Source organism: Petaurus breviceps, unplaced genomic scaffold (assembly GCF_028583685.1).
Source record: "Petaurus breviceps papuanus isolate PSGF00001 unplaced genomic scaffold, PetGlider_PUasm1.0 174, whole genome shotgun sequence".
Classification (NCBI taxonomy): domain Eukaryota; kingdom Metazoa; phylum Chordata; class Mammalia; order Diprotodontia; family Petauridae; genus Petaurus; species Petaurus breviceps.
Window position 1 is genome coordinate 63,410,589 of NW_027185761.1, and position 21,274 is coordinate 63,431,862.

The following is a 21,274-nucleotide window of genomic DNA, read 5'->3' on the forward strand; positions in this document are numbered from 1 at the left end:
CTCTCTCTCTCTCTCTCTCTCTCTCTCTCTCTCTCTCTCTCTCTCTCCCCACCCCCTGTCTCTCAATGACATGTACTTGGAAGTCAGAGGAACTGGTTTCAAACCCACCTCTGTTACTTTCTATCCGTGTGACCTTGGCTAAGTCCCATAACCTCCCTAGGGCTCAGTTTCCTCATCTGTAAAATGAGGATGCGTGCGATAGACTAGATTTCTTGTGAAGTCCCTCTTAGTTCTGGCTAGGATTTTATGATCCAAAGTCTCTTAGCCTCTTTGGACCTCAATTTCCATATGTGTAAAATAAGGGTGGGGGTAGAGTTTGGACTAGAACTAGACAGTCTCAGGAGTCCTTTCCAGTTCTAGGGTTCTAGGTCCAGGATACTATGACCCAATACCTCAGGAAGTCTGTCCCCATCACTGCCCGAATTCCTGGGCCCAGCCCTTCTTGGGAAAAGGCCTGCATCCCTATGCAAATCTTGTTTCCTTCTGCCGGATGCTGGGCCAGGCCACAGGGCAGAGACAATCTGAGGCAGGAGCAAGCTGTCTGCACTCTCCAAATGCAGGAGGAGCTTCAGGGAGCACTGCTGGCAGCCTCTACTACAGCCTCAGGAGGCCCTGCCTGCAAGTTAACCAGGGACAACAGGGAAGGCTGGTCAGGGCCCTGGGGCTCCCAGGAGACCCAGGAGGAGCAGAAGCTACAGAGACTGAGGCTGAGGGGCTGGCACTGGAGTCGAGGGTCCTAGGGATTAATGCTCAGCCTAAGAGAAAGAAGGCTCGGGAAGCCCAGAGTGGTGCTACCCTAGATCAGAGTGGTAGATCTGACCTTGGCTATCCAAAGCGGCAAGAGCCACCAAGCCTCTGGTCCACTAATGGCCAGACCTTAGTAAAAGAAAGCCTTGGAGAGAAGGCATGGCAGCCCCTCTGGCCTACCCAGGACACAGATTTGCTTTGGGGCTTCCTCTCAGGTTTCCATGCCAATGACACCAGACTAGCAAACCAGAGAGTGCTCTGAGTGTGCAGAGACCGTCTGACCTGGGAACCGCTGGGCAAGGAGAGGGGAAAGAAGGGTGGAAGCCATGTACTAGGGGAATCAGGAGGCAGAGGCTTTAGTCTTGAGTAAGTTGGGTGGGACCCTGGCAAATAAGTTAACTTTTCTGAGCCTCTATTTCCCCATGTATTTTTTTTTAGTCTGAGAGGCAATGTTATAATGAATAAAATGCTGGCCTTTTGGTCAAGAGGAGTCATGTACCCTGGATGAGTGATCCTGGGCAAGTCAATTAACTTTTAAGCACCCCAGGTAACTCTTTAAGACAGATAATTGCAAGGAAAATGCTAACCTGGGATCTCCTCAGAACCAATGAAGTCATGAATCCAAATCCCATCGAAAATGAAGAATGGAAAGAAAGAAAATGAAAGGGACTGGAGGAACCTTAAAGGCCATCTGGTTCAATCTTATTTTACAGACAAGGAAACTGAGGTCTAGAGAGGGGAAGTTTCTTACTGAAAGTCAGTGACAAAACTGGAATTTGAACACAGGTGTTGGGGCTACAGAGCCAGCAAGCTTGCCACTACCGCCTGCCTTCCCAGTAACAGGGCTCCCATCCTATCTGAGGACTCTATGAGGCTCAGGAGGGGAAAACGTGCCAGGATGAGGATCTTGCAGGGGCTAACGAAGCCACAAAGCATGGAAGTTATGTAACGATGGTGAAGATGGTTTGTCCTGAGAGTTCCCATTTTAATAACAAAACTCAGCCTCACTTTGTGGAACCTAGAACCTGGAAATGATGATTAGAACATAGATTGTTTGGGGCCATAATCCTGCCAGACCCCCAACCCTCCTGAGGATCAGAACTGTTCCCCATCTAGTGCATGTGTGTTGGCTCCTGGGCCTCAGTTAACCTTTTGGGTGCTGTAGAAGGGGTCCAAGTCCTCCAGGGGCTCCCCGATGAGCTCTCGGGGTGGGTTGCCATAGAGGTCCGGCAGCTTCTTGGATGCCTGCAGGTCCAGCTGGGGCCGAGGCTTCTCCTCCTCAGTAGGTGTGTCCCGGCTGTCTTGGGTGATGCTCTGGGCCTGCTTTTCTGCAATCTGCTTCTCAATGGCTGCCAGGGATTCTCGAGTGAACCGGCGGAAGCTGTTGGTGCCTCGAGGTAACAAGAAGTTTGCCATCTTTTCATCCTGCTTCCTAGGTGCAGGCCCCCAGTTCACCTGGTAGGAGCAGCTGGAAAAGACAATGGATCACATGATCAGTCAACAAGCATTGATTAAACAAAGGCCTGATGTGTGCCAGGCACTGGACAAAGGCATGGGAGCTGGGCCTGGGCTGTCACTGATAGAGAGGGAGCCCCCAGATGAGGAAACTCCTTCCATGCATTCAGGTGGGTGTCTGCCTTGTCTGCAATCTGAAGTTCTGGGATTCCCAAGGGAGCATTTGTACAGGTGCACACATCTAGTGTGTGGCAGCAATCTGAGGGACAGAGACAAGAACTGGATGGATGACCTCACTGATAGAGGGGCAGCAGGGTGGTTCAGTGGATAGAACTCCAGTCCTGGAGTCAGGAAGACCTGAGTTCAAAATTCTCAGATGTGCTGGGTGTGGGACCCTGGGCAAGCCACTTAACTACTGTTTGCTTGTTTCCTCAAGATAACAGCACCTCCCCCCAGGGTTGTTGTGAGACTCAAATCACTTAGTACAATGCCTGGCACTTAGTAGGTGCTATGTAAATCCTTCCTTCCTTCCTTCCTTCCTTCCTTCCTTCCTTCCTTCCTTCCTTCCTTCCTTCCTTCCTTCCTTCCTTCCTTCCTTCCTTTCTTTCGGAAGACCTGAGTTCAAATCCTGCCTCACACACTGAGGATCAGTGTAAATCACTTAACCACTGTTCACTTCAATTTCTTTAACTGTAAAATGGGGATAATAATAGCACCTACATGGTGGTTGTGAGGATCAAATAAGAAGATATTTGTAAAAAGTGCTTCACACCAAGTCTGGCACAAAGTAGGTGTACTTACGTATTTACTTACACTATGTAAGTGCTTATTCCTTTCCCTTCCACAGGGGCACAGAGCGGGAGCTGGAAGGGATCTTAAAGATGATTCAGTCCAGCCCCCTCATTCTCTGGTTAAGTGAAGAGACCTGCCCAAGGTCATATGAGACTTAAATCGCAGAGTCAGGAGTTGAACCCAGGTCCCACACTGCCTCAGTAATCTAGCCCTAGGGTCTCATCTACAGATCCTTCCAAATAACTCCTCTAAACATCCTGTTCATTCTGGACAAACACGTCTGCTTGCTGTTTCTGGATGCCACATTCCCATCATCACACCTTTGCCCAGGCAGCCCCTCCAAGCTTACCCATCTGCCTCTAGGCATCCTTCCTTCAGAGCACAGCTCAGGGGTCTCCCCCCAGCTACAATTCTTTCCTTCTTGAAATAATACTTCATATAACTCCATATATATTGTGTTTATTTCTCTTCCTCTCTGGTAAAGGGAAAGCTGCTTGAGGGCAGGAAATGTTCCTCCCCCGTTTTTAAAAACCCAACAAAACCTTCTGTATCCTGAGTGCCCAGCACAGCATTGTGAACTTTGGTGAACTGACCTGAAGAATTTTGGAAGGGCCAGACTACTTAGGAGCTAATGCAGGCAAAAGAGCTTTGAAAAGTCTCCAGCCCCATCTACCAAATGCTGGGCAGCCCATTTACCAAGCCCCTGGAGGACACGCAGGCATTTTTAGAACAACTCACCCGGCTAGGGAGCATGATGCTGACCGGAGTTTGGCTCCAAGTCAGACCCTTGGCTTTGCTGCAGCCAGAAAGAGCTGCCATTCTCCCTGAGACTAAAATGCTCCCAGGGTTTCCCCCAGAAAGCACAGCTTCTTGAGATGCCCCTGACTCTCCAAGGGCAGCACTTCCCAGAGCAGTGTATCGTGGCATGGAAGGACTGCCTAACCCTTCTCCAGAAATCGGGACCTCACTTTTCTGATCTGGAAAATGTGAGAGGGTTGGATATATCTATATAATCTCAAAAGTCCCTCCCAACTTTAAATCTGCATCCTTGAATAAGTCACTTATCCTTTTGTGGGCTCAGTTCCCTCGTCAGCAAAATCAGGAGGCTGGGCCTGATCAGTCAGTCCCTTCTCAATTCAGATGTAGGATCCAGCCCTGCTCAGGCCCCTATCTATCACACTGAACTCTGACCTGGTCAAGGCATATAGGGATTAGCTTCTCTGTCCCAGGCAGTCCGTCAACAAACATTTCGAAGTGCCTACTATGTGCAAAGCACGGGAGATACAGAGAAAAGCCAGTCCCTGCTCTCAAGGGCTCATAATCTAATGGCGGCAATGACAACTAAGCCTCTTTAAACAAGCTATAGAGGAGTAACCAGCAGAGGGAAGGCACTGGGATGAAGAGGGCTCGGAGAGGGTGAGATCTGAGCTGGGACTGAAGGAAGGCAGGGGGGCAGAGCTGACGATTCCAGGCCTGAGGGGCAGCCCCAGAGCTGAGAGATGATGGGTGTCCTGTGCGGAGGACAGTAAGAAGGCCAGTGGTCCTGGCTAGAAGAGTGTGTGGGCGAGCAAGGTAGGAATGCTGCAAAGGTAGGAAGCCGGCAGGCTATGAAGGGCTTTCAAGGACAAACAGAGGATCTTCTATTTGATCCTAGAGGAATAGGGAGTTACTGAAGTTCATGGAGGGGTGCGGAAAGGGAGAGAGGGTGAGGGAGGGAGAAGCTGCTCTTTGGGAAAATCACCGAGTCGAGGCTAGATTAGAGAAAGGACAGACAGAAGGCAGGTAGACCCACCAGCAGATATTGCAACAGCACCTCAATTTCACTCAATCAGAGTGGTGGCAGCATTGAGGAGAGAAGGGGCCATATTCAAGAGATGTTGCAAAGGCAAAATTAATAGGTTATGGTAATAGATTGGCTATAGGGGGTGAGAGACACTAAGGTATTGAAGAAGACACCTAGGCTGTGAGCCTGGGGGCTAGGAGGATGGTGGTGCCCTCTACAGTACTATGGAGGTTAGGATGGTGGGGGAGCATTTGGGGAGGGAGGGAGGGAAGGAGAGAATGAGTTCTGTTCTGTATGTGTGGAGTTTGAGATGTCTCTGGGATGTCCAGTTTGAGATGTCAACAGGTAGCTGGTGATGCAAGCCCAGAGCTCCTGAGAGAGGTCAGGGCTGGATGTTCCCAAAGAAGAGTCCCTGTACCAGGTCAGAATAGGAAGAGTACTGAATTTAGATTTGAAAGACCTCCTCCAAGTTCCTACTCTTCCACTAACTATCTTGGGAAAGTACCTTAAGCTTTCTGGGTCTCAGTTTACTCATCTGTCAAACAAGAATAGCAATATCCAGACTGCAGATGTGTGGTGAGGATGAGATCACACAATCTATTACAGAAACAGAGAACTGAAAAGAGCCTCAGGGGCCATGGAATCTGGTCTATACCAAGCACGAATCTTCTCTACAGCATATCCAACACATTCGTCAGACTTGGCTTGAGGTCGTGGAATTTCAGGGAGCTCACTACCTAACCAAGCAGTCCATTTTGCTCTGGGGCACTTCTAATTGTTAGGAATTTTTTCCTGTTGTCAAGCCTGAACTTTCACCTTCCCCCCCCCCAAAAAAAAAGACCCACTCATTGTTCTTAGTCCTGGCTTCTGGGGCCACAGTGTGCAAATCTTCCACATATACCTTTCAGTACTTGAAGGCCATTCCCTGAATCTCTTCTTCCCTAGGCTACACAGTCTCATTCCCTTGAACTGATTCTCATAGAGCACAACCCTGAGGTCCCTCACCATTCTGTCTGTCTTCTAGATGGGAGGTAGGAGGAGGGAGAAACTTATTAAGGGCCTACTATATGCCAAACACTTTATAAATATTACCTCATTTTGATCTGCACAATCACCCTGGGAAACAGGTGCTATTATTATCCCCATTTTACAGTTGAGGAAACCAAGACAAACAGGAATGAAGGGATCTGCCCAGTCACATAGCTGGAAGGTACTTTGGCAACTGGACTTGAACTCAGATCTTCCTGGCACCAGGGCTCTCAGAAATGTGTTGCCCCCATCCACCTCTAGGCACCCGATAAGTCTCCAGATTACTTTCCTAAAAGGCGGTACTCCCAGCCGAACACATACTCCCAATGTAGTCTGAGCATGTCTGAGGACAGAGTGACTTTGCATTGCCCTGTTTCTAAACCTTCCCATTGTCCAAGCTGGCCAGCTCGCTGATGCCTCCGATGCACTCGAAGACTTTTCCTTCACATCCTCTGCTCCCATTAGACATGACTCACCCACCTTGTACTTGTGAGGTGGACTTTTTTCTTGAGCCAAGTGAAGGACTTCCACATTTATTCCTATTAAATGGCATCTTGCTAGATTCAGTTAAGTATTCCAACCTTTTCAGATCTTTCTGGACCCTGAGTCCTCCAGAGCTAGCTGCCCTTTCCCAGGTTGGTGTCACCTGCAAATGTGACAAGCCCTCTTATCTCAGCCTGATAAAAATGTTAAACAGTGGAGGGTCAAGCTCAGATCCCCAGGGCCTGAGACATCCCTCCTCATCTACACCAACCAAATAATGATTTCTCTTTGTGCCTAGAAATTTCAACTAGTGCCCAGACTATGGAACTATGCCTTCATGCCAGTCACCATGATTGCCATTATTTTTATTTTTATCTACATCATTAGCAAACATCTGTGTACTCTATGCCATGATGAGAGATAGTGTGGTGTAGTGGATTGAGAGCTTAGTCAAGAGTCAAGTCTTGCCTCTAATATATTTGTATGACCCTGTGACCTTGGGCAACTCACTCAACATTTTAGTGATCTTAGACAACTCCTTAAGACTGTGAATTGTAGGTGCTTATCTCCATTGGCAGAATTTCCTCATTTTATTCCTTGCAGCACAGAGTTCCTTATACCCCCCCCCCCCGCAAAAAAAAGTGATGTGCAAGATGGTTTTGGAAGCCAAAATTATTCAAGCCAACAAACATTTATTAAGCATCTGCTGTGTGTCATACATTGTGTTGGGCACCTAGGAGACAAAACCAAAACAAAATAGGACCTGCTTAGGGGGGCTGTATTTCCTCCTAAAGCAAAGAATTTGTCTCCTTTTCCAAAGGTGAAGACTTTTATTCCTGGTCCCCGAGGAGCAGCATCCCTGGAGAGGTGATATGGACCATAAGGGTGTCTTTCAGTTAAGAAAGATTCACTTTACAGTCTACTTGGCTGAAAGGCATCGAGTGCATTGATCAATACAGTCTTTACAGAGGGCTCATTATTACAGAACTTGTTCAGTTGGTATCCTTGACATATTTGAAAGAGTAAATATTAAGAAAGCGTTTTATTGGTATACTTTTTATATCACTTAGATTTCTTCTGAATCAGGGAATTCATACTGCTTCAGTGCATGGTGCTGATGAGATATGATAGTGAAGATTAGGTGCAGAATGGGGGAAGGGGGGCTGAGAGGAAGAAAAAAGCTTTGTTAAGGAGTAGGGACATAGGGTGCATATTCACTCATTCATTCTACAAACTCTTACCCAGCATCCACCAAGTACAAAAACCCTGTGCTAGCTGCTGGAGAAAACAGATGAATAAGACCCACCAAAAGGAGATTACAATGCAGCCGGGAGATAAAATCGACCATATAGATAACCAGAACAAACACAAGACAGAACGCCATGGCTCTGGGAGAGGTACCATGCTCACTTCCTTATGTGTTGGGCAGATTAGGAAAGGCTGCAGGAAGGAGGAGGCACTCAAGATGATTCCAACAGGTGGAGACAGTAGGAGAATTGCGGAGAATGGTGCAGAAGGGAGGCCATGTGATGGGCATTCAAGAGAGGATGGGATTCCTGGTAAAAGTCACAAGCCCGGGAGGGCACACCCAACTGGAACTAAGCATGGGCTACCTCTCAGGGCAGTGATTCCCAGTAACAATAATGCTGCAGGAGGGCCAGCCTGGCAAAGCACACAGATGCCTAGTCCCAGGAGGTTGGCCATTAGAAGAATGATGCTTTGATCATAACATATCCTGAAACAAAGTTAAAATACAACATGGCACTTTCCCATGTTTTCAGTGATGGCAAGGAGGAGGGAAAGGAGTCAGAAGATGTTAAGAATCACAGAGTTTTGGGGTCATATAGAAACACTGACCTTGCTAGAAGTATTCCAAATGTACCTTTGGTCCATTTATTACATTTGCTCCCCCCAGTACCTAGAATAGTGCCTGGCACATAGTACATACTAAATGTTTGTTAACTGGTTGATTGATTGACTGACCATTGGACTGATAGGCTATTAGAAGAGCTGAGCCACATCAATATTGATATTCTCAGGGTAGACAAAACCAGAAGATAGAAGGAAGCTATGGCCAAATGGGACCATAGCTCTTAGGTTCTCCTTGGAAAGGCAAATGAAGGAGCTGGAGAAGCTGGTTTTAGTGTGTGTCCAAAGGCGTAACAAATAGAATTTCATGGGGCACTTGGGCATCTACCATCAGCATTCATGATGAATATGAAAGTAAGATGACCATGGGAAAAATAACTGGGCTTGGGGCTTACTAAAGTGCTAGTTGAATGACTGACTGATATCAGCCCAGATGATGAGTTGGAGAAATTCTCTGAAGAATGAACTAAACTCTTCTAAACCAAATCACTGAGTTTTGATACAAGGTGACTTTTGATGGGGCACCACAGTGACCAGAATGCCAAGCCTGGAGTCGGGAAGACTCATCTTTATGAGTTCAAATCTGGCCTCATACAATTCCTAGCTGTGTGACCCTGGGAAAGTCACTTCACCCTGTTTGCCTCAGTTTCCTCACCTGTAAAATGAGCTGGAGAAGGAAATGGAAAACCACTCCAGTATCTTTGCCAAGAAAACTTCAAATGGGGTCGTGAGCAGTCAGACATGACTGAAAAACTATTGAATGACAAAAGCAACTGACTTTGATGTGAAGGTGAGAATGGGAAGGATGGTAAAAAATATGTTAGAAATTTCAGTTAAGGTTAAAAAACAAAACTAAACAAGTCAAAGGCCAGTAGGAGGAGCCTCGTGATTTTAGATTATGGCTTCTGAACCTTTTTGTGTCCTTGACCCCTTTGGCAATTTAGTGAAGCCCTTGGACCCTCGTTAGAATCGTGGCTTTAGTGCACAAAATACAGTACACAGGATTACAGAGGAAGGGAAGTGTATTGGAATATAGGGTCATGCACCCATGTTAAGAACTCCTGCTTTAGGTCAGAAGGTGCTAGATATGATGAACATCAAACAACATCACCAAAAAATCAGACTGACTCCATTAAGTAAAAAGATTGGTAACGACTGTAGCTTCAGAGCTTTAACCTGAGCTCAGGTAGGGCATCCTCTGAGCCAAGATGGGGGAGATAAGCCACCAATGAAAAGGGGAAAGCTGAGAAGGCAACAGAGAGGAAAACTCTGTAACAGTATCGATGGAACCTGGGCAAATGAATCACTGGTGCCCCAAAGTGGGAAATTACTTTGTAACTACGTTTCTTTCTACAAGCCCCAGATACAGTCCCCTGCCTTCTGCCTCCCAGCTTTCCATCTCCCCAGGGGAGGACGAAAGACTCGGAAATGATCCCAAGGACCAGCCTGCGGATTGCAGAGACCCTTACAGAGACTCCTCAGCTACACACAGACTGAGGCTCCCTGCTGACTGATTCTGAACATACAATGGAGCCTAGGATTTAGAGGAAGAAATTCCTCATGCTACCGATGAGGAAACCAAGTCCCAGGAAAGTGAAGTGACTTTTGTGTTGTCCTGCAGAGTTGGGATTCAGACTCCAGGAGCGTCACCCACTGCTCTACAAACCACAGTGAGAGGCAGGCTTCTTTCCTTGCTAAGAAAGACATGGTGACGTATCGTGGCCATATTGGTATCACAGATGTGCTACTCACATGTGTGTGCTCACTTCTATAATTAAATGAGATAACATACACACAGCATGTTGTATAGAAAACCTTACAATGCCATATCAGTTCTGGTTACACATCTGTGCAATACTCCCCGATGCAAACTCTGCCTCTACGGGTTCTTGCTATAGTGAGTGTGTCTTGCATCACTTACTGCAATGACTCATGGCTCCCCCCATGGCAGGAAGGGCCCTTCCCAAGGCTCAGATGATAGCAGAAGGCAGCAATTTCACTGACTATCTCTCATCCTTTCCTCATTTACTCCCCTGCACTGGACACCTTTGAGAGCATCTGGGGTCCCAGATCACTCACCGAACCACCTCCTGGGGCCCAGGCTGTGTGTGTGATCTGGAAAGCCTAGGGAGGACCTGGGCTGATCCCATCAAGCTGGGAGGGGCTCTACTAAAGACCAGACCCCTGACCACCCCCCAGGACCCTAAGAGCAGTTTGTGAATCCAAAACAAAGTATCTGAAGGCCCAGTGTGAGGAGGCCAAGCTGAGGCTAACCCTAGGTTCCTCTGACAGCACCTCTCTGAAGGGAGCTCCATAGACAGGTAAGATGGACAAATGGTCATGATGGCAATGACAGGCAGACACACCGCCACCACAATAAAAACAGCAAGTGTGTGTTCAGCACTTTCAGGTTTTCAAATCATTTTGTAACTATTTGATCCTTACAAGAACCCTGGGAAGTAGGTACTATTATCCCCATCTTACAATTGAGGAAACTGAGGCAGAGAGAGGTTAAATGACATCTCCAGCTGTCACCCAGCATGCAAATGTCTGAGACAGGATTCGAACTTAGGTCTTCCTGACTCCAAGTTCACCTCTCTAGCCACTACACAATTCAAGAAAGAAAGACAAAACAAGAGGGAAAGGCAGACACCACACACACACACACACACACACACACACACACACACACACACCCCTTCAATTCCCTGGCTCTCATCTCCACACTTATCATCATTCCCTCCCAGACTCTGCCCCATCTGCCTCTTTCTCCCCACTAGACTCGGAATAGCAGTGTGGTCTCAGACAATTCTAAGCAGGACAGAGCTGCTGCTTGAGGGCACAGAATTCTGACAGACCACACCTAAATGCTGATGCCTTTCCCAAGGACTAAGGGATAGCAGGTTAGGTTGACACAGTGATACAAGATGCCCTGAAAGGAAGCCACACACACACAAACAGACACACACACACACACATTGCCAGGAGAATAAGGAGAATGCTGGGTCAGCAAAGCACCCAGACATAAACAAGAAAGAGCAGATGTTCAAAGCCCCATGAGGATTCTGGTACTTAGCCTGTTGTTCAGCACATAGTAGGTATTTAATATATGTTTATCCTATTGAAGAGAAACCCTGCCCCCCCCTGCACCATGCTAATCAACCTGTCATTGCACATGATAACTCTCAGTGAGCAGGACAAAAAGGGAAGCAGCTCACATGGGCCACCGAAGCCCACCACTTAAGTGTGCTGGTTACACACATCCTCAAGGTCAGAAGAATCTCTGAATTGTCCTGGTGCCAATAGCCATGTCTTCTCCCTTCCTAACTCCAGGGTCTTTCAGTGCTCACCTTGTGCCAGGTGCTGAGCTAAGTTATGAAGATACAACAAAAGGCAAGAATGTTTGCCCTCAAGGCACTTACCCTCTAATTGAGGAGACAACTCACAAACCCCTTGTCTGTCCAAGGTCTCCCACAGAGTAAATGGGAGATAAGGACTGAAGGAAGCCATTGGTTATGGGGGGATAGGTGTGGCCTCCCCAGGGTGCCAGCTATGGCTGGGCACCTGACATCACCCATCAGCCCCCACTTCTGTCACCCATTAAGTGAACAAGTCTGAGCTCTCTCCCACAGGATGGTCCTTCTAAAGCTTAATGCAGCCATTCGGACCCCAGCTGAAATGCTTTTCTAGGTTTAATCGCCCTCGTTCCCCGCCCCAATCCTCCTACAGCATGACCTCAAATTCAGGGCTCACTTCTGTTTAGTTAGATCACCTGTGTGACCTTGGGCAAGTCCCTTCTCCTCTCTGGGCCTCAGTTCTCTCCTCTGTGAAGAGGTTTTGATTAGATGTTCTCTGACATCTGTTGTAGCTCTACGTAAAAATACAGAATACTTAGGGGTGTCCCACAGATCAGGGTTTGTTTCTCCAGTCCTAAACTGGGTACAATAGGAGAGAGTTATGGGGAGAACATACTTCCCTCCCTCCACTGTGGCCAGGGGAATACTGTGGAACCAGCTCAGATCTGGTGAGGAGAAACTGATCGTTAAACTTTCAGCATGAATAGGTACAGCCCAGAAATAGGCAAACACTGCAGATCTGGATTTGATTTGTTGCTTTGTTTGTTGTCTTAAGACTTAAGAAAGTGATGGAGAAAATGCTAAAAAATAAACAAAAATTGCTGATTAGACTTTAAAGCATGTCAATGATACTTTTTTTCTTTCTAGAGAGCTGGTTGTTAAACATTTCCCAGTCCACCCTGGGCAAGCCCCTTCAAGAAGGCAGGCTTGGCTTTGTCTCCCCAGTGTTCTCACTCAGTTCTTCCTCTTGGATGCTACCTCAGATGGGGTCCCTCTGAAACAAATAAAACCTGAACAAGCCAGAGCTCTGGGGGAAGCTGTAGCTGCATTCTTCGAAGGGGTGATGCCTACTGTCTGCAGAAGGCCACCTAAGTCTCCATTGTCCTCACTGGTCAATGGGCCAGTTGGCTGGGAGGGGGACGGGGCGTTGCCTTCTTTCTCATCCTCAGCTGAGACTGCGTTTTCCAAATGACCCTCTAGTTGCTAAATCTATTGGCTTTTCCACTACTCTTAACCTTGTGGATTTCTCTGCAGCCTTTGACACTGCTGATCACCTTCTCCTTCTGGCTACTGTTCCTCCTTGGGTTTCCATGACACTGCTTCCCGTTGGTTCTCCTCCTACTTACATGTGGTTTCACTGATTAAGCTCTGAGTCCCTAGAACTCTGCAGCCAATGGGTGGGGTAAGCTCAATGAGCCTTCCCCAAACGCCCAGAACTCAGGTTCAAGTTGAGATCCAAAGAGTGTCATTTTCCATTGGGAAAATAAGATCTTCAAAGCCAGAAACGACTTTGAGTTTGATGTCAGCAGTGTGGCTGGCTGGGATGGGTGGAGGTCTTGCAGGGCTCCCTGAGTTGCATCAGTAACCAAAGCAGGTGTTCCCTTGTCATCAATATGAATTTCCATGGCCCTGGCCTCAGCCACGCTGAAAGTCAGACTGCAAATTTTGTTCACTCCCCTGGAATTCATAGGATCCAAGAATGTCAGAGTTGGCCAGGGCCTTGGTCAGACAGACCAACAAGAATCTCGTTTATCTTGTATCGTACATCTAGCTCCCACTCAAGATCCTCCAGTGGGGGGCCACATGCTCCTTCCTAGCCCCCCAGACTGATTAGGCTGGCCCTGATTGCTGGGAAGTCTTTCCCAATATCAAGCCAAAATCTGTTCTGTAACTTTCACCCACTGTGTCTGGTTCTACCCTCAGGGGGTCAAGCAGAATAAATCTTCCTCTTGACAGCTCTTCACAGGCTTGAAGGCAGCTGGTGTGTCCCCCAACAATCTTCTCTTTTCCAGGCTAAATAGTCAGTCTTTTCACCAGCCCTCCTATGACAAGGACTCAACCTGAGGTCCATGAACTTGCTTAATTTTTTTTATAACTGTATTTTAATATAATTGGTTTTCTTTGTATTCCTATGTATTTCACACATTTAAAACCATTATTCTGGAAAGCAGTCCATAGGCTCCATCAGACTGCCAAAGGGGTCCATGATACCAAAAAAGCTAAGAACCTATCACAAGGCATGAGCTTAGTTAAGGGCTCGCTTTGATTTGGGATTCAGGTAGGAATGCACTTGGTCTCTAGTAAAACAGGGTCTGGTTTTCTAATACTACCTCCCAATCATCTGTTATATGGAAAAATGTGCTTTATATTCAGCAAACATATGCTTTCATTTCAGTAGAGTTCTTTTTAAAAATTTCATTAAGGCTTTTTACTAATTTACACGGCTGATTTAATTTGGTAAGAACTAAAAGGCAAATAATTCACAACTATTGTATGAGCGAGGTGATATAATATTGTGTTGTGGCTTTCCTTAGGCTTTGATTTTCTTCTAAAGTCTTATTCATGCCTCTTATTTTTATATTAAAGTTATTTCTTGGTGAATGAATAAATAAAGTATTTATTTAGTACTTACTACATGCAAAGCACTGTGTTCTGTGCTGGGGTTATATATAGAAACTCAGCCAGCCCCTGCCCTCAGGGAGCCCACATTCTAATGGAGAACTACACACAGGGAAGGTTATAGCTGCTGGGCAGATAGAAGATCCCATGTTCCTCAGCAATGCCTCCAAAACCAGAGCAGATGTGCACACATCCTTTTTAATGTAATCTCCACCAATAAAGTCCTATCATCTTCAACTGTTTAACCATCTGATAGCACCAGGGACTTGGGTGACTGGAACCTTCCTTTCAGGGTTTCCAGTAACTGTGACTGCAGCCCCTGTAAAAGTAGGACCATGCTGCATCTTCCTGGGGCAGCATCTTCCTGGGGCAGCATCTTCCTGGGGAAGCTTCCCAGGATGGTGGCTGAGGGCATGGGGCTGGAGCCTTCAACCTTCCCAAGACTCATCGGTTTAGGGTCTGAGGAGAGCTAGGGATCAAGGCATTGGTGGTGGTGGCTTGACTTGCTTGGAACCCTCTGCCCTGCTCCCCCCTCTCACTTTCAGCCCTCCTACCTCTGCTAGGTTGTACTGTGGATGGCAACTGGTTGGTATTTCGTGGGGATGGTTACTCCACTTCCCTCCCATCCTCCCCATTCAAACCGTCCCTAAAAGAGGCAAGCAAAACTGACTGACAAAATGATTGTATGTAGCATATACAGCATTCTGAACCTGTGTGCCCCCACTTCCCTACTAAGAGGAAGTTATGTATGTTTCATCATTTGTTCTCAGGAACCTGTATTGTGACCAGAGTTTAAGACCCAAGGAAAGACCAGGTGCTTTCTGTGCTTTTTTCTTTTTTTTTGGGGGGGGGGCGGTCAGTGGTATTGATATTTTTATCCAAGGGAAGATTCCCATTTTTAGAACCAGTCCATCAGTATCATGTGACTTGGACACAAGCCTTTTGCAAAGGCAAGGAGGTAGTAGATTGAATGCCAAGTTTGGGGAAGAGCAAACAGGACACTTTTGGGGTAGAACAGAGAGATTGTGAAGGAAAGTGATATGAAATGAGCCTGGAAAGATAGCCAATTCATGAGGATCAAGTATGGGACAGAGCCTCCCACCTGCCTTGGAGCCCCTCACTTTTTTCTTCCATAATCTGAATGATTTAGGACCATGTCATCCTAGAGCAAGAGCTGGAAGAGTTCTTGGAAGTCATGTAGACTAAACCCTTCATTTAACAGATAAGGAAACTGAGGCACCTGTAGACTAAGGGACTTTCCCAGAGTCCTGTGGCCATAACCACAACCAATGCTGAGCTCATCAGACCCTAAAACCAAAGAAGTACTCTCTTCAAAGATAATATGAGAAAACAGAATCTTGGGTTAAGCTCAAAGCGCCAGGTTTTATTCAAATGAATTTCTCACCAAATCTCAACCCTTTCTCAGAGTCTCAGCAGAAGGTTCCATTAATCCTCTGCCTAAATCTAAGGTTTGTGTGCAAATTCAAGGGCACACACACACATGCTCACACATGCACACATGTGTGCTCACACACAGCCTGTCCTCCTAGCCTCCCACCTCCCCTCTATCCTCACTGGCTCATGTAGGCACAGGCTTTGTCCTGCTGGAGAACTGTCAAGTGGAAGAGGGATCAGTCTTACTCGGCTTTGCCCCAGAGGATAGAACTGGGAGCCCCAGGTGGGAGAGACAAAAAGACCCATTTAGGTTTGAAGTCAGAAAAAATGGTCTGACAAGGAGGCTTCCCCAGGGTCCAATGAATTTCCCACAGCAGGATCAAATACAAAATGCAAAATTCCTAGGGATAATCCAGCCTCCTTCTAGCTCACTATCCGTCTCCCACCTTCCTCCCCACTCCCAACCACTCACTCTTAGATGCAGCAATCCCTGAACAGGCTCCCCCTCTAGGACTCCAGCCATGCCTTTCCCTGACCACCCCCCAGGCCTCTCATCCCCCTCTCCTTCCTCATTTCCATCTCTTGGCCTCCTTCAAGTCCCAGCTAAAATTTCACCTCCTGTGAGAATCTTTTCCTGACACCGTCCCTCCCCCTTAATGCTAATGCCTTCCTCGGTCTATTATGTCCCGATCTATTCTGCTTATAGTTTTTTGTATGTAGGTGTTTGCATGTTGACTCCTTCTATTCTGACTTCGAGCTCCTTGAAAGCAGGGACTGTCTCTGGCCTTTCTTTGTATCCCCAGCACTTGACAATGTACCTGGAACATAGTAGTTGCTTAATAAATGTCTGTTGTGACCCCTGCTGGGGGCTGGACTGTGGTTCAGGGACACTTTGTACCCCATGGTTCTGACATCCCTTCCTGCTTGGAGACCCTGTAATTGCTTGGTAACTGTGTGATCCTGGGTAAGTCACTCTCCCTGAGCCTCAATTTCCTTATTTATAAAGTGATAGGGTAGAACCAGAATGCCTTGGAGGTCCCTTCCACCTCTGAATGCAGGCTTCTCTGATTGACATGTTTTCTTAGACAGGGCCAACCACACATGGGTAGGCCTGCCCTCTCCCTCCAAGTGCCCCTCCTCTCCCTTCTCCCCCTTCCCCTATCCCCAGCATCCCCAGAGGCTCACTCTGACATTCACATGGATTATGGACAGTGGGAGGGAGGAACGGGATTAAATAATCAACCCTGAACAAATTTGAAAATACATGGGATTAAATATTTACAGTGTCTCCAAGATCTGATAAGGGCAGGCCTGGGAGAGGGGGAGGTGGGGGAATCTGGGGGTGGCTCTTTAGGGTACAAAATGCTCTTCATCTAAATAAGCTGCTTCTAGAGTGGGGGTGGGTCATGATCCAGGGCTTGGCATCATCCCCAGCCCCCAAGGGGTCTCTGCTCATAAAGAGCCAGCATTTTCCCTTCTCCTAAGGGGCTTTGTGGTATAGGATGCTGAAGTCAGGAAAGCAGAGACATGAATCTCACCTCAGCTACTCAGTAGCTGTGTCTTATTAGCCTGGGCAAAATAGCTTCATCTCCCCCAGCCTCAGTTTCCTCACCTGTAAAATGATGGAGTTGGTCTCTGTAGCTTCTGAGTCCCCTTTTATCTTTAGATCTAAAATCTATGAAATGGCTGTGGTTTTAATGCCAGAAAATTCCATGCTCCAGGGAAGGCAGGTGAGTATTTTGAGATGAGCCCTGTGGCTGGGATCATTGTAAAGACCCCCAAAGTCTCCTCAGACCCTCATACCCCTTCAAGGACCTCCAACAAAGGGAAATAGGCTACAGGGGTACTTCCCCCTGACTGTAGAAATTGAAAGGAGGCAACCCACAGGCTTCTGTGAATCAAAGCAGGCTGTGTTGTCTGCGTGGGAAGGAAAAAACCCCAGAAGTTACAATGAGTAGCACCCAGTGAACATTGAATGGGGGAGCACAGAATCAGGGCTCCACAGCCACCAGAAACAGACACGAGGGACTGTAGCTGCAACTAGGAGGGGCCTCAGGGACCATGGGGAGGGTCTGAACAACACAGGGGTGTCCAGTCCCCTCCTCCTGAGACCACCCATACACATCCAGACAGTTAGGGGGGGTTATTGCTAGGAGGGGTTCCTGACAACCAGTCACAATCCGCCTCCTCTAAGCTTCCACTCCTGCTCCAAGTTCTGTCAGCTGGGGCCAGGCAGGACAAATCCCTCCTCCTCCTGGTTCTTGGAGACAGGCACCACATGCCCTCCCTCCCTCCAGTCTTCTCTTCTTTAGTCCAACCCCCAGTTCCTTCAACTGATCCTTCCATGATGTGCTCAAGGACCTTCATCATCTTGGTTGCCCTTCTCTGGACACTCTTCAGTTCCTCAATGTTCTTCCTAATATGTGGTTTCCATAATTGACAGGAGAGGTTTTTCATTCATTCATTCATTCATTTGTTTGTTCATTCGTTCGTTCATTCATTCATTCATTCATTCATGCAACTGAACAGAATCACTCCAAAATCTGCAACTATAAAGTTGGCAATTGTTCTTCTCTGTGAGTAAGAAATAAGGATTTTGTTGAGTGGCTCCCAAATTACCTCTAAACTGGAATAAGCTTCTCTTTTAGATGGCAAACCTCTGTCAGGATCCTCTTCCAATGCTTGGTTGTTGCTCAGAGGTGATGGGGGCATCAAAGGTAGTAATGCCCTGGGATTCAAGCTTGGCCAGGTTCTCAACTGTCTGGAAAAGCGTCATTCAAAATAGAATGGAGGCTCCTTCACTTGGGGACACCTGCTTTTTTGTCTACAATTATTCCTGTCACATAGTAGGCCCTCAGTTAATACTTGATGATTGAAGGCAGGCCCAGAGACAGATTGTGGGTCTCTATCATCCAAAGAGCAGCCAGGCTAAGCTCAGAGAGGCTTGTCACTACTTTGGTTTCTTGTCACTACTTGGTTTCAGGGGGGTGAACTTTTTGACCATGCTGACCCCCAATGGCTGTCGAAGATGTTATACTAAGGTTACAGTCTGTGCTAGGGGACAGGGTACTCACACTGATGAGATCAGAAAGCCATGAGAAATAAATATAGTGAGTAGAACTGTATGCCTCCTTTCATAGAGTTCAAGCCTGGCCCATGGCAGGTAAATCCAAGGTTCTTCTACTCACTACCTAGGAACCCTGGGCAACTCAGCCTCTCACTGGACCTGTTTCAGCATCTGTGAAAATTAAAGGGATTGGACCAAATCCCCTCTAAGGAACTTTCTATCTTGAGATCTAGGATCTTCCTTTCAGGAGGAGAGCTGACTGTGAATTCTTTCTTCCTTTACCCCAGTCCCCTCCAAGCCTAGAAATCTCCTCCAGGTTGTGTGTGTGTGTGTGTGTGTGTGTGTGTGTGTGTGTGCTGAGAGGTGGAGGATGGAAAAGAAAGGGATTGAAGAAAGGGATCCTCCCCAGAGACAAACAAGGCAGGAGTCAATTTGGCATCTTGTCTCATCATTCCCAGCTCAGTCTGCCTCCTGCTACTCTTTCTGATGCTTCCAGGCTATGGCTATGACAGGGATGGACAGATCAAAGGTTTTCTCTTTCCAGAGTATTTTATTTTCTCTCTCCCTCACTGGACCCCCCTTTCTGGGCAGCATAAGCCACCTGAAATCAGATGCCTGGGTCCACTGTTTGTCCTGGTTTTAAAGGCCTGCCTGCTACCCAGCCTCCCTCTGAAAAGCAAACCTCCCCCCACCCAAGCCTGCCTTTGTCTCCTGGCTCAAGTGCTCCACACCCCAGGAGTGTGCTCAGGCCTAAGAGGTATTGGGTTTCTCTCTCTTGTTCTCCTGACCACGACTGACTCCTAACTCAGGGCCTCCCTCTTAGATTGCCAGCAGCTCTGGGGATGACAGGATCTGCCATAATCAGGAGGGAATGGCTGGCCCAGGGGTTCAAAGCAGCTGCAGGGGCCTTAAAGCCCTGGGCCATTTCCAGGGGCCCCACCTCCTGCCCCTCCCTGGGGCCCAGGGCATCTGCTCCCAGCCTCCAGCCTCCACCTGGCATCAAGAGGAATGGGCCAGAGAATTCATTCTCCTCCTACTGCCGAATCCTAGAGCACAGAGCTCTCTTCTAACCTCTAAAATGATCCAATTATTTGGTCAGATTCTCCCCAGCAGCATATCCTTTTCTCATGGCAATTAGTTGATGAATCAATCAATATTATTAAGCACCTACTATGTGCCAGGCTCTAAGCTACAAACACTATCTCTCCACAAGAGCTCTCTCCTCATGTCAGATAAGTATAAAGTTTTGCAAACTATAAAGTGGGGTGTAGGGAAGGAGAGAAAGAGTCAGAGATGGTTGTTTAGCCACTTTCGTGGAGCTCAACTCTTTGTGACCCCATTTGAGGTTTTCTTGGAAAAGATGCTGGAGTGGTTTGTCATTTCCTGCTCAGCTTATTTTGCATATGAGGAAACTGAGGCAAATAGAATCAGGGTTCAAAACTTGCCTCTATTCTTTACTACCTGTGTGCACTTGGGAAAGTTAATCTGGGCCTCAGTTTCCTCATCCATAAAATGAGGGGGCTGGACTTCTTAGGCATTACTCTGCAATCCAGCTGTTTTGCTGTTCTCTGAACACATGCCACTCCTCTCTATGCCTTTGCTTAGTCTGTTTCTGATTTCTGGAATATACTCCCTCTCCCCTCCACCTCCTGGAGTCCCCATTTTTCTTTAGCTCCAAGGGCCATCCTTTACAGGAGGCCTTTCCTGATCCCTTCCAGCTTCTCATATCCTCCCTCCCCAAACTAACTAGTATCCCTTCTGTATATATTAGTATACTCTTTATTATATACATGTTGTCTCTCCCATTAGAATGTAAGTAAGCTCCTTGAAGACAGGGATTGTTTCACTTTTATCCTTGTATCCCTAGTACCTAGTACACAGTAAGCCCTTAAATGCTTGTAAATCAACTTCTGTCTGGCTAGCAGAATCAGAGGTTTAGAGCTGAGAAATATCTTCAAGGTCAAACCCTCATGTTACAGTTGAGCAAACAGTGACACTTCACATAGCACCTCCCAAGAAAGTTGGAACACTACTATTTTTTATCTCTAATTACAGCAATATTTCATGGTTCTATGAATTTTTCATTGGGGGTGCCTGTCTGGTCCCTTAATGTATCTCATGACCTTATTGTAACTTTTTTGTTGCTATTGTTGGTAGCCATTGAAGGTTTCTTTGCTTGCAAAACTCATCATCCCCCTGATGCCGACTCGGTAACAAGTCTCTTTAAGTGACTTGCCCAAGGTCAAACTGTGGCAGAAATAGGATTTGAACTTGGGTCTTCTGATTTGTCACTCTCTTTACTGCTTCATGCTTTTAAGAGCCCTTTCACCTATTTCCATTTATGTTCCGATGACAGCAAGACGAATATTGAGTTAACAAACATAAAATGCTTTTCCTTAAGGCATTATAGGAATAAATAATAATAATATGTTAATACAATGAGCAGCATTACTTTAGTTTTCCCCAGGACAGTTCTCTGACTCTCTCCTTAAGACTGCTTCAGTCTCATAACAAACCTAGATTTACTCCAATAGCCAGTTCTTCACTCTGGACCAATTCACCCAGCAATCCAAAACCAGACAAGTCTTCTATTGCAGCTTTCACTGGTCATGTCAGTTTCACTGAACATGCTTTCACTGGCCATGTCAGTTTCACTGAACATGCTTTCACTGGCCATGT

At 47.0% G+C, this 21,274-nt stretch overlaps 1 protein-coding gene across 1 annotated transcript in view; it reads right to left on the reverse strand.

Moving 5' to 3' along the window:
- Positions 1-21,274, reverse strand: part of SCN5A (sodium voltage-gated channel alpha subunit 5) — a 182,307-nt gene that overhangs the window by 135,909 nt on the left and 25,124 nt on the right. The window contains exon 2 of the mRNA XM_069084320.1: positions 1,897-2,215. Coding sequence (XP_068940421.1) covers positions 1,897-2,163 — 267 coding nt within the window. The 5' untranslated portion in view covers positions 2,164-2,215. The remainder of the gene's footprint in view (positions 1-1,896; positions 2,216-21,274) is intronic.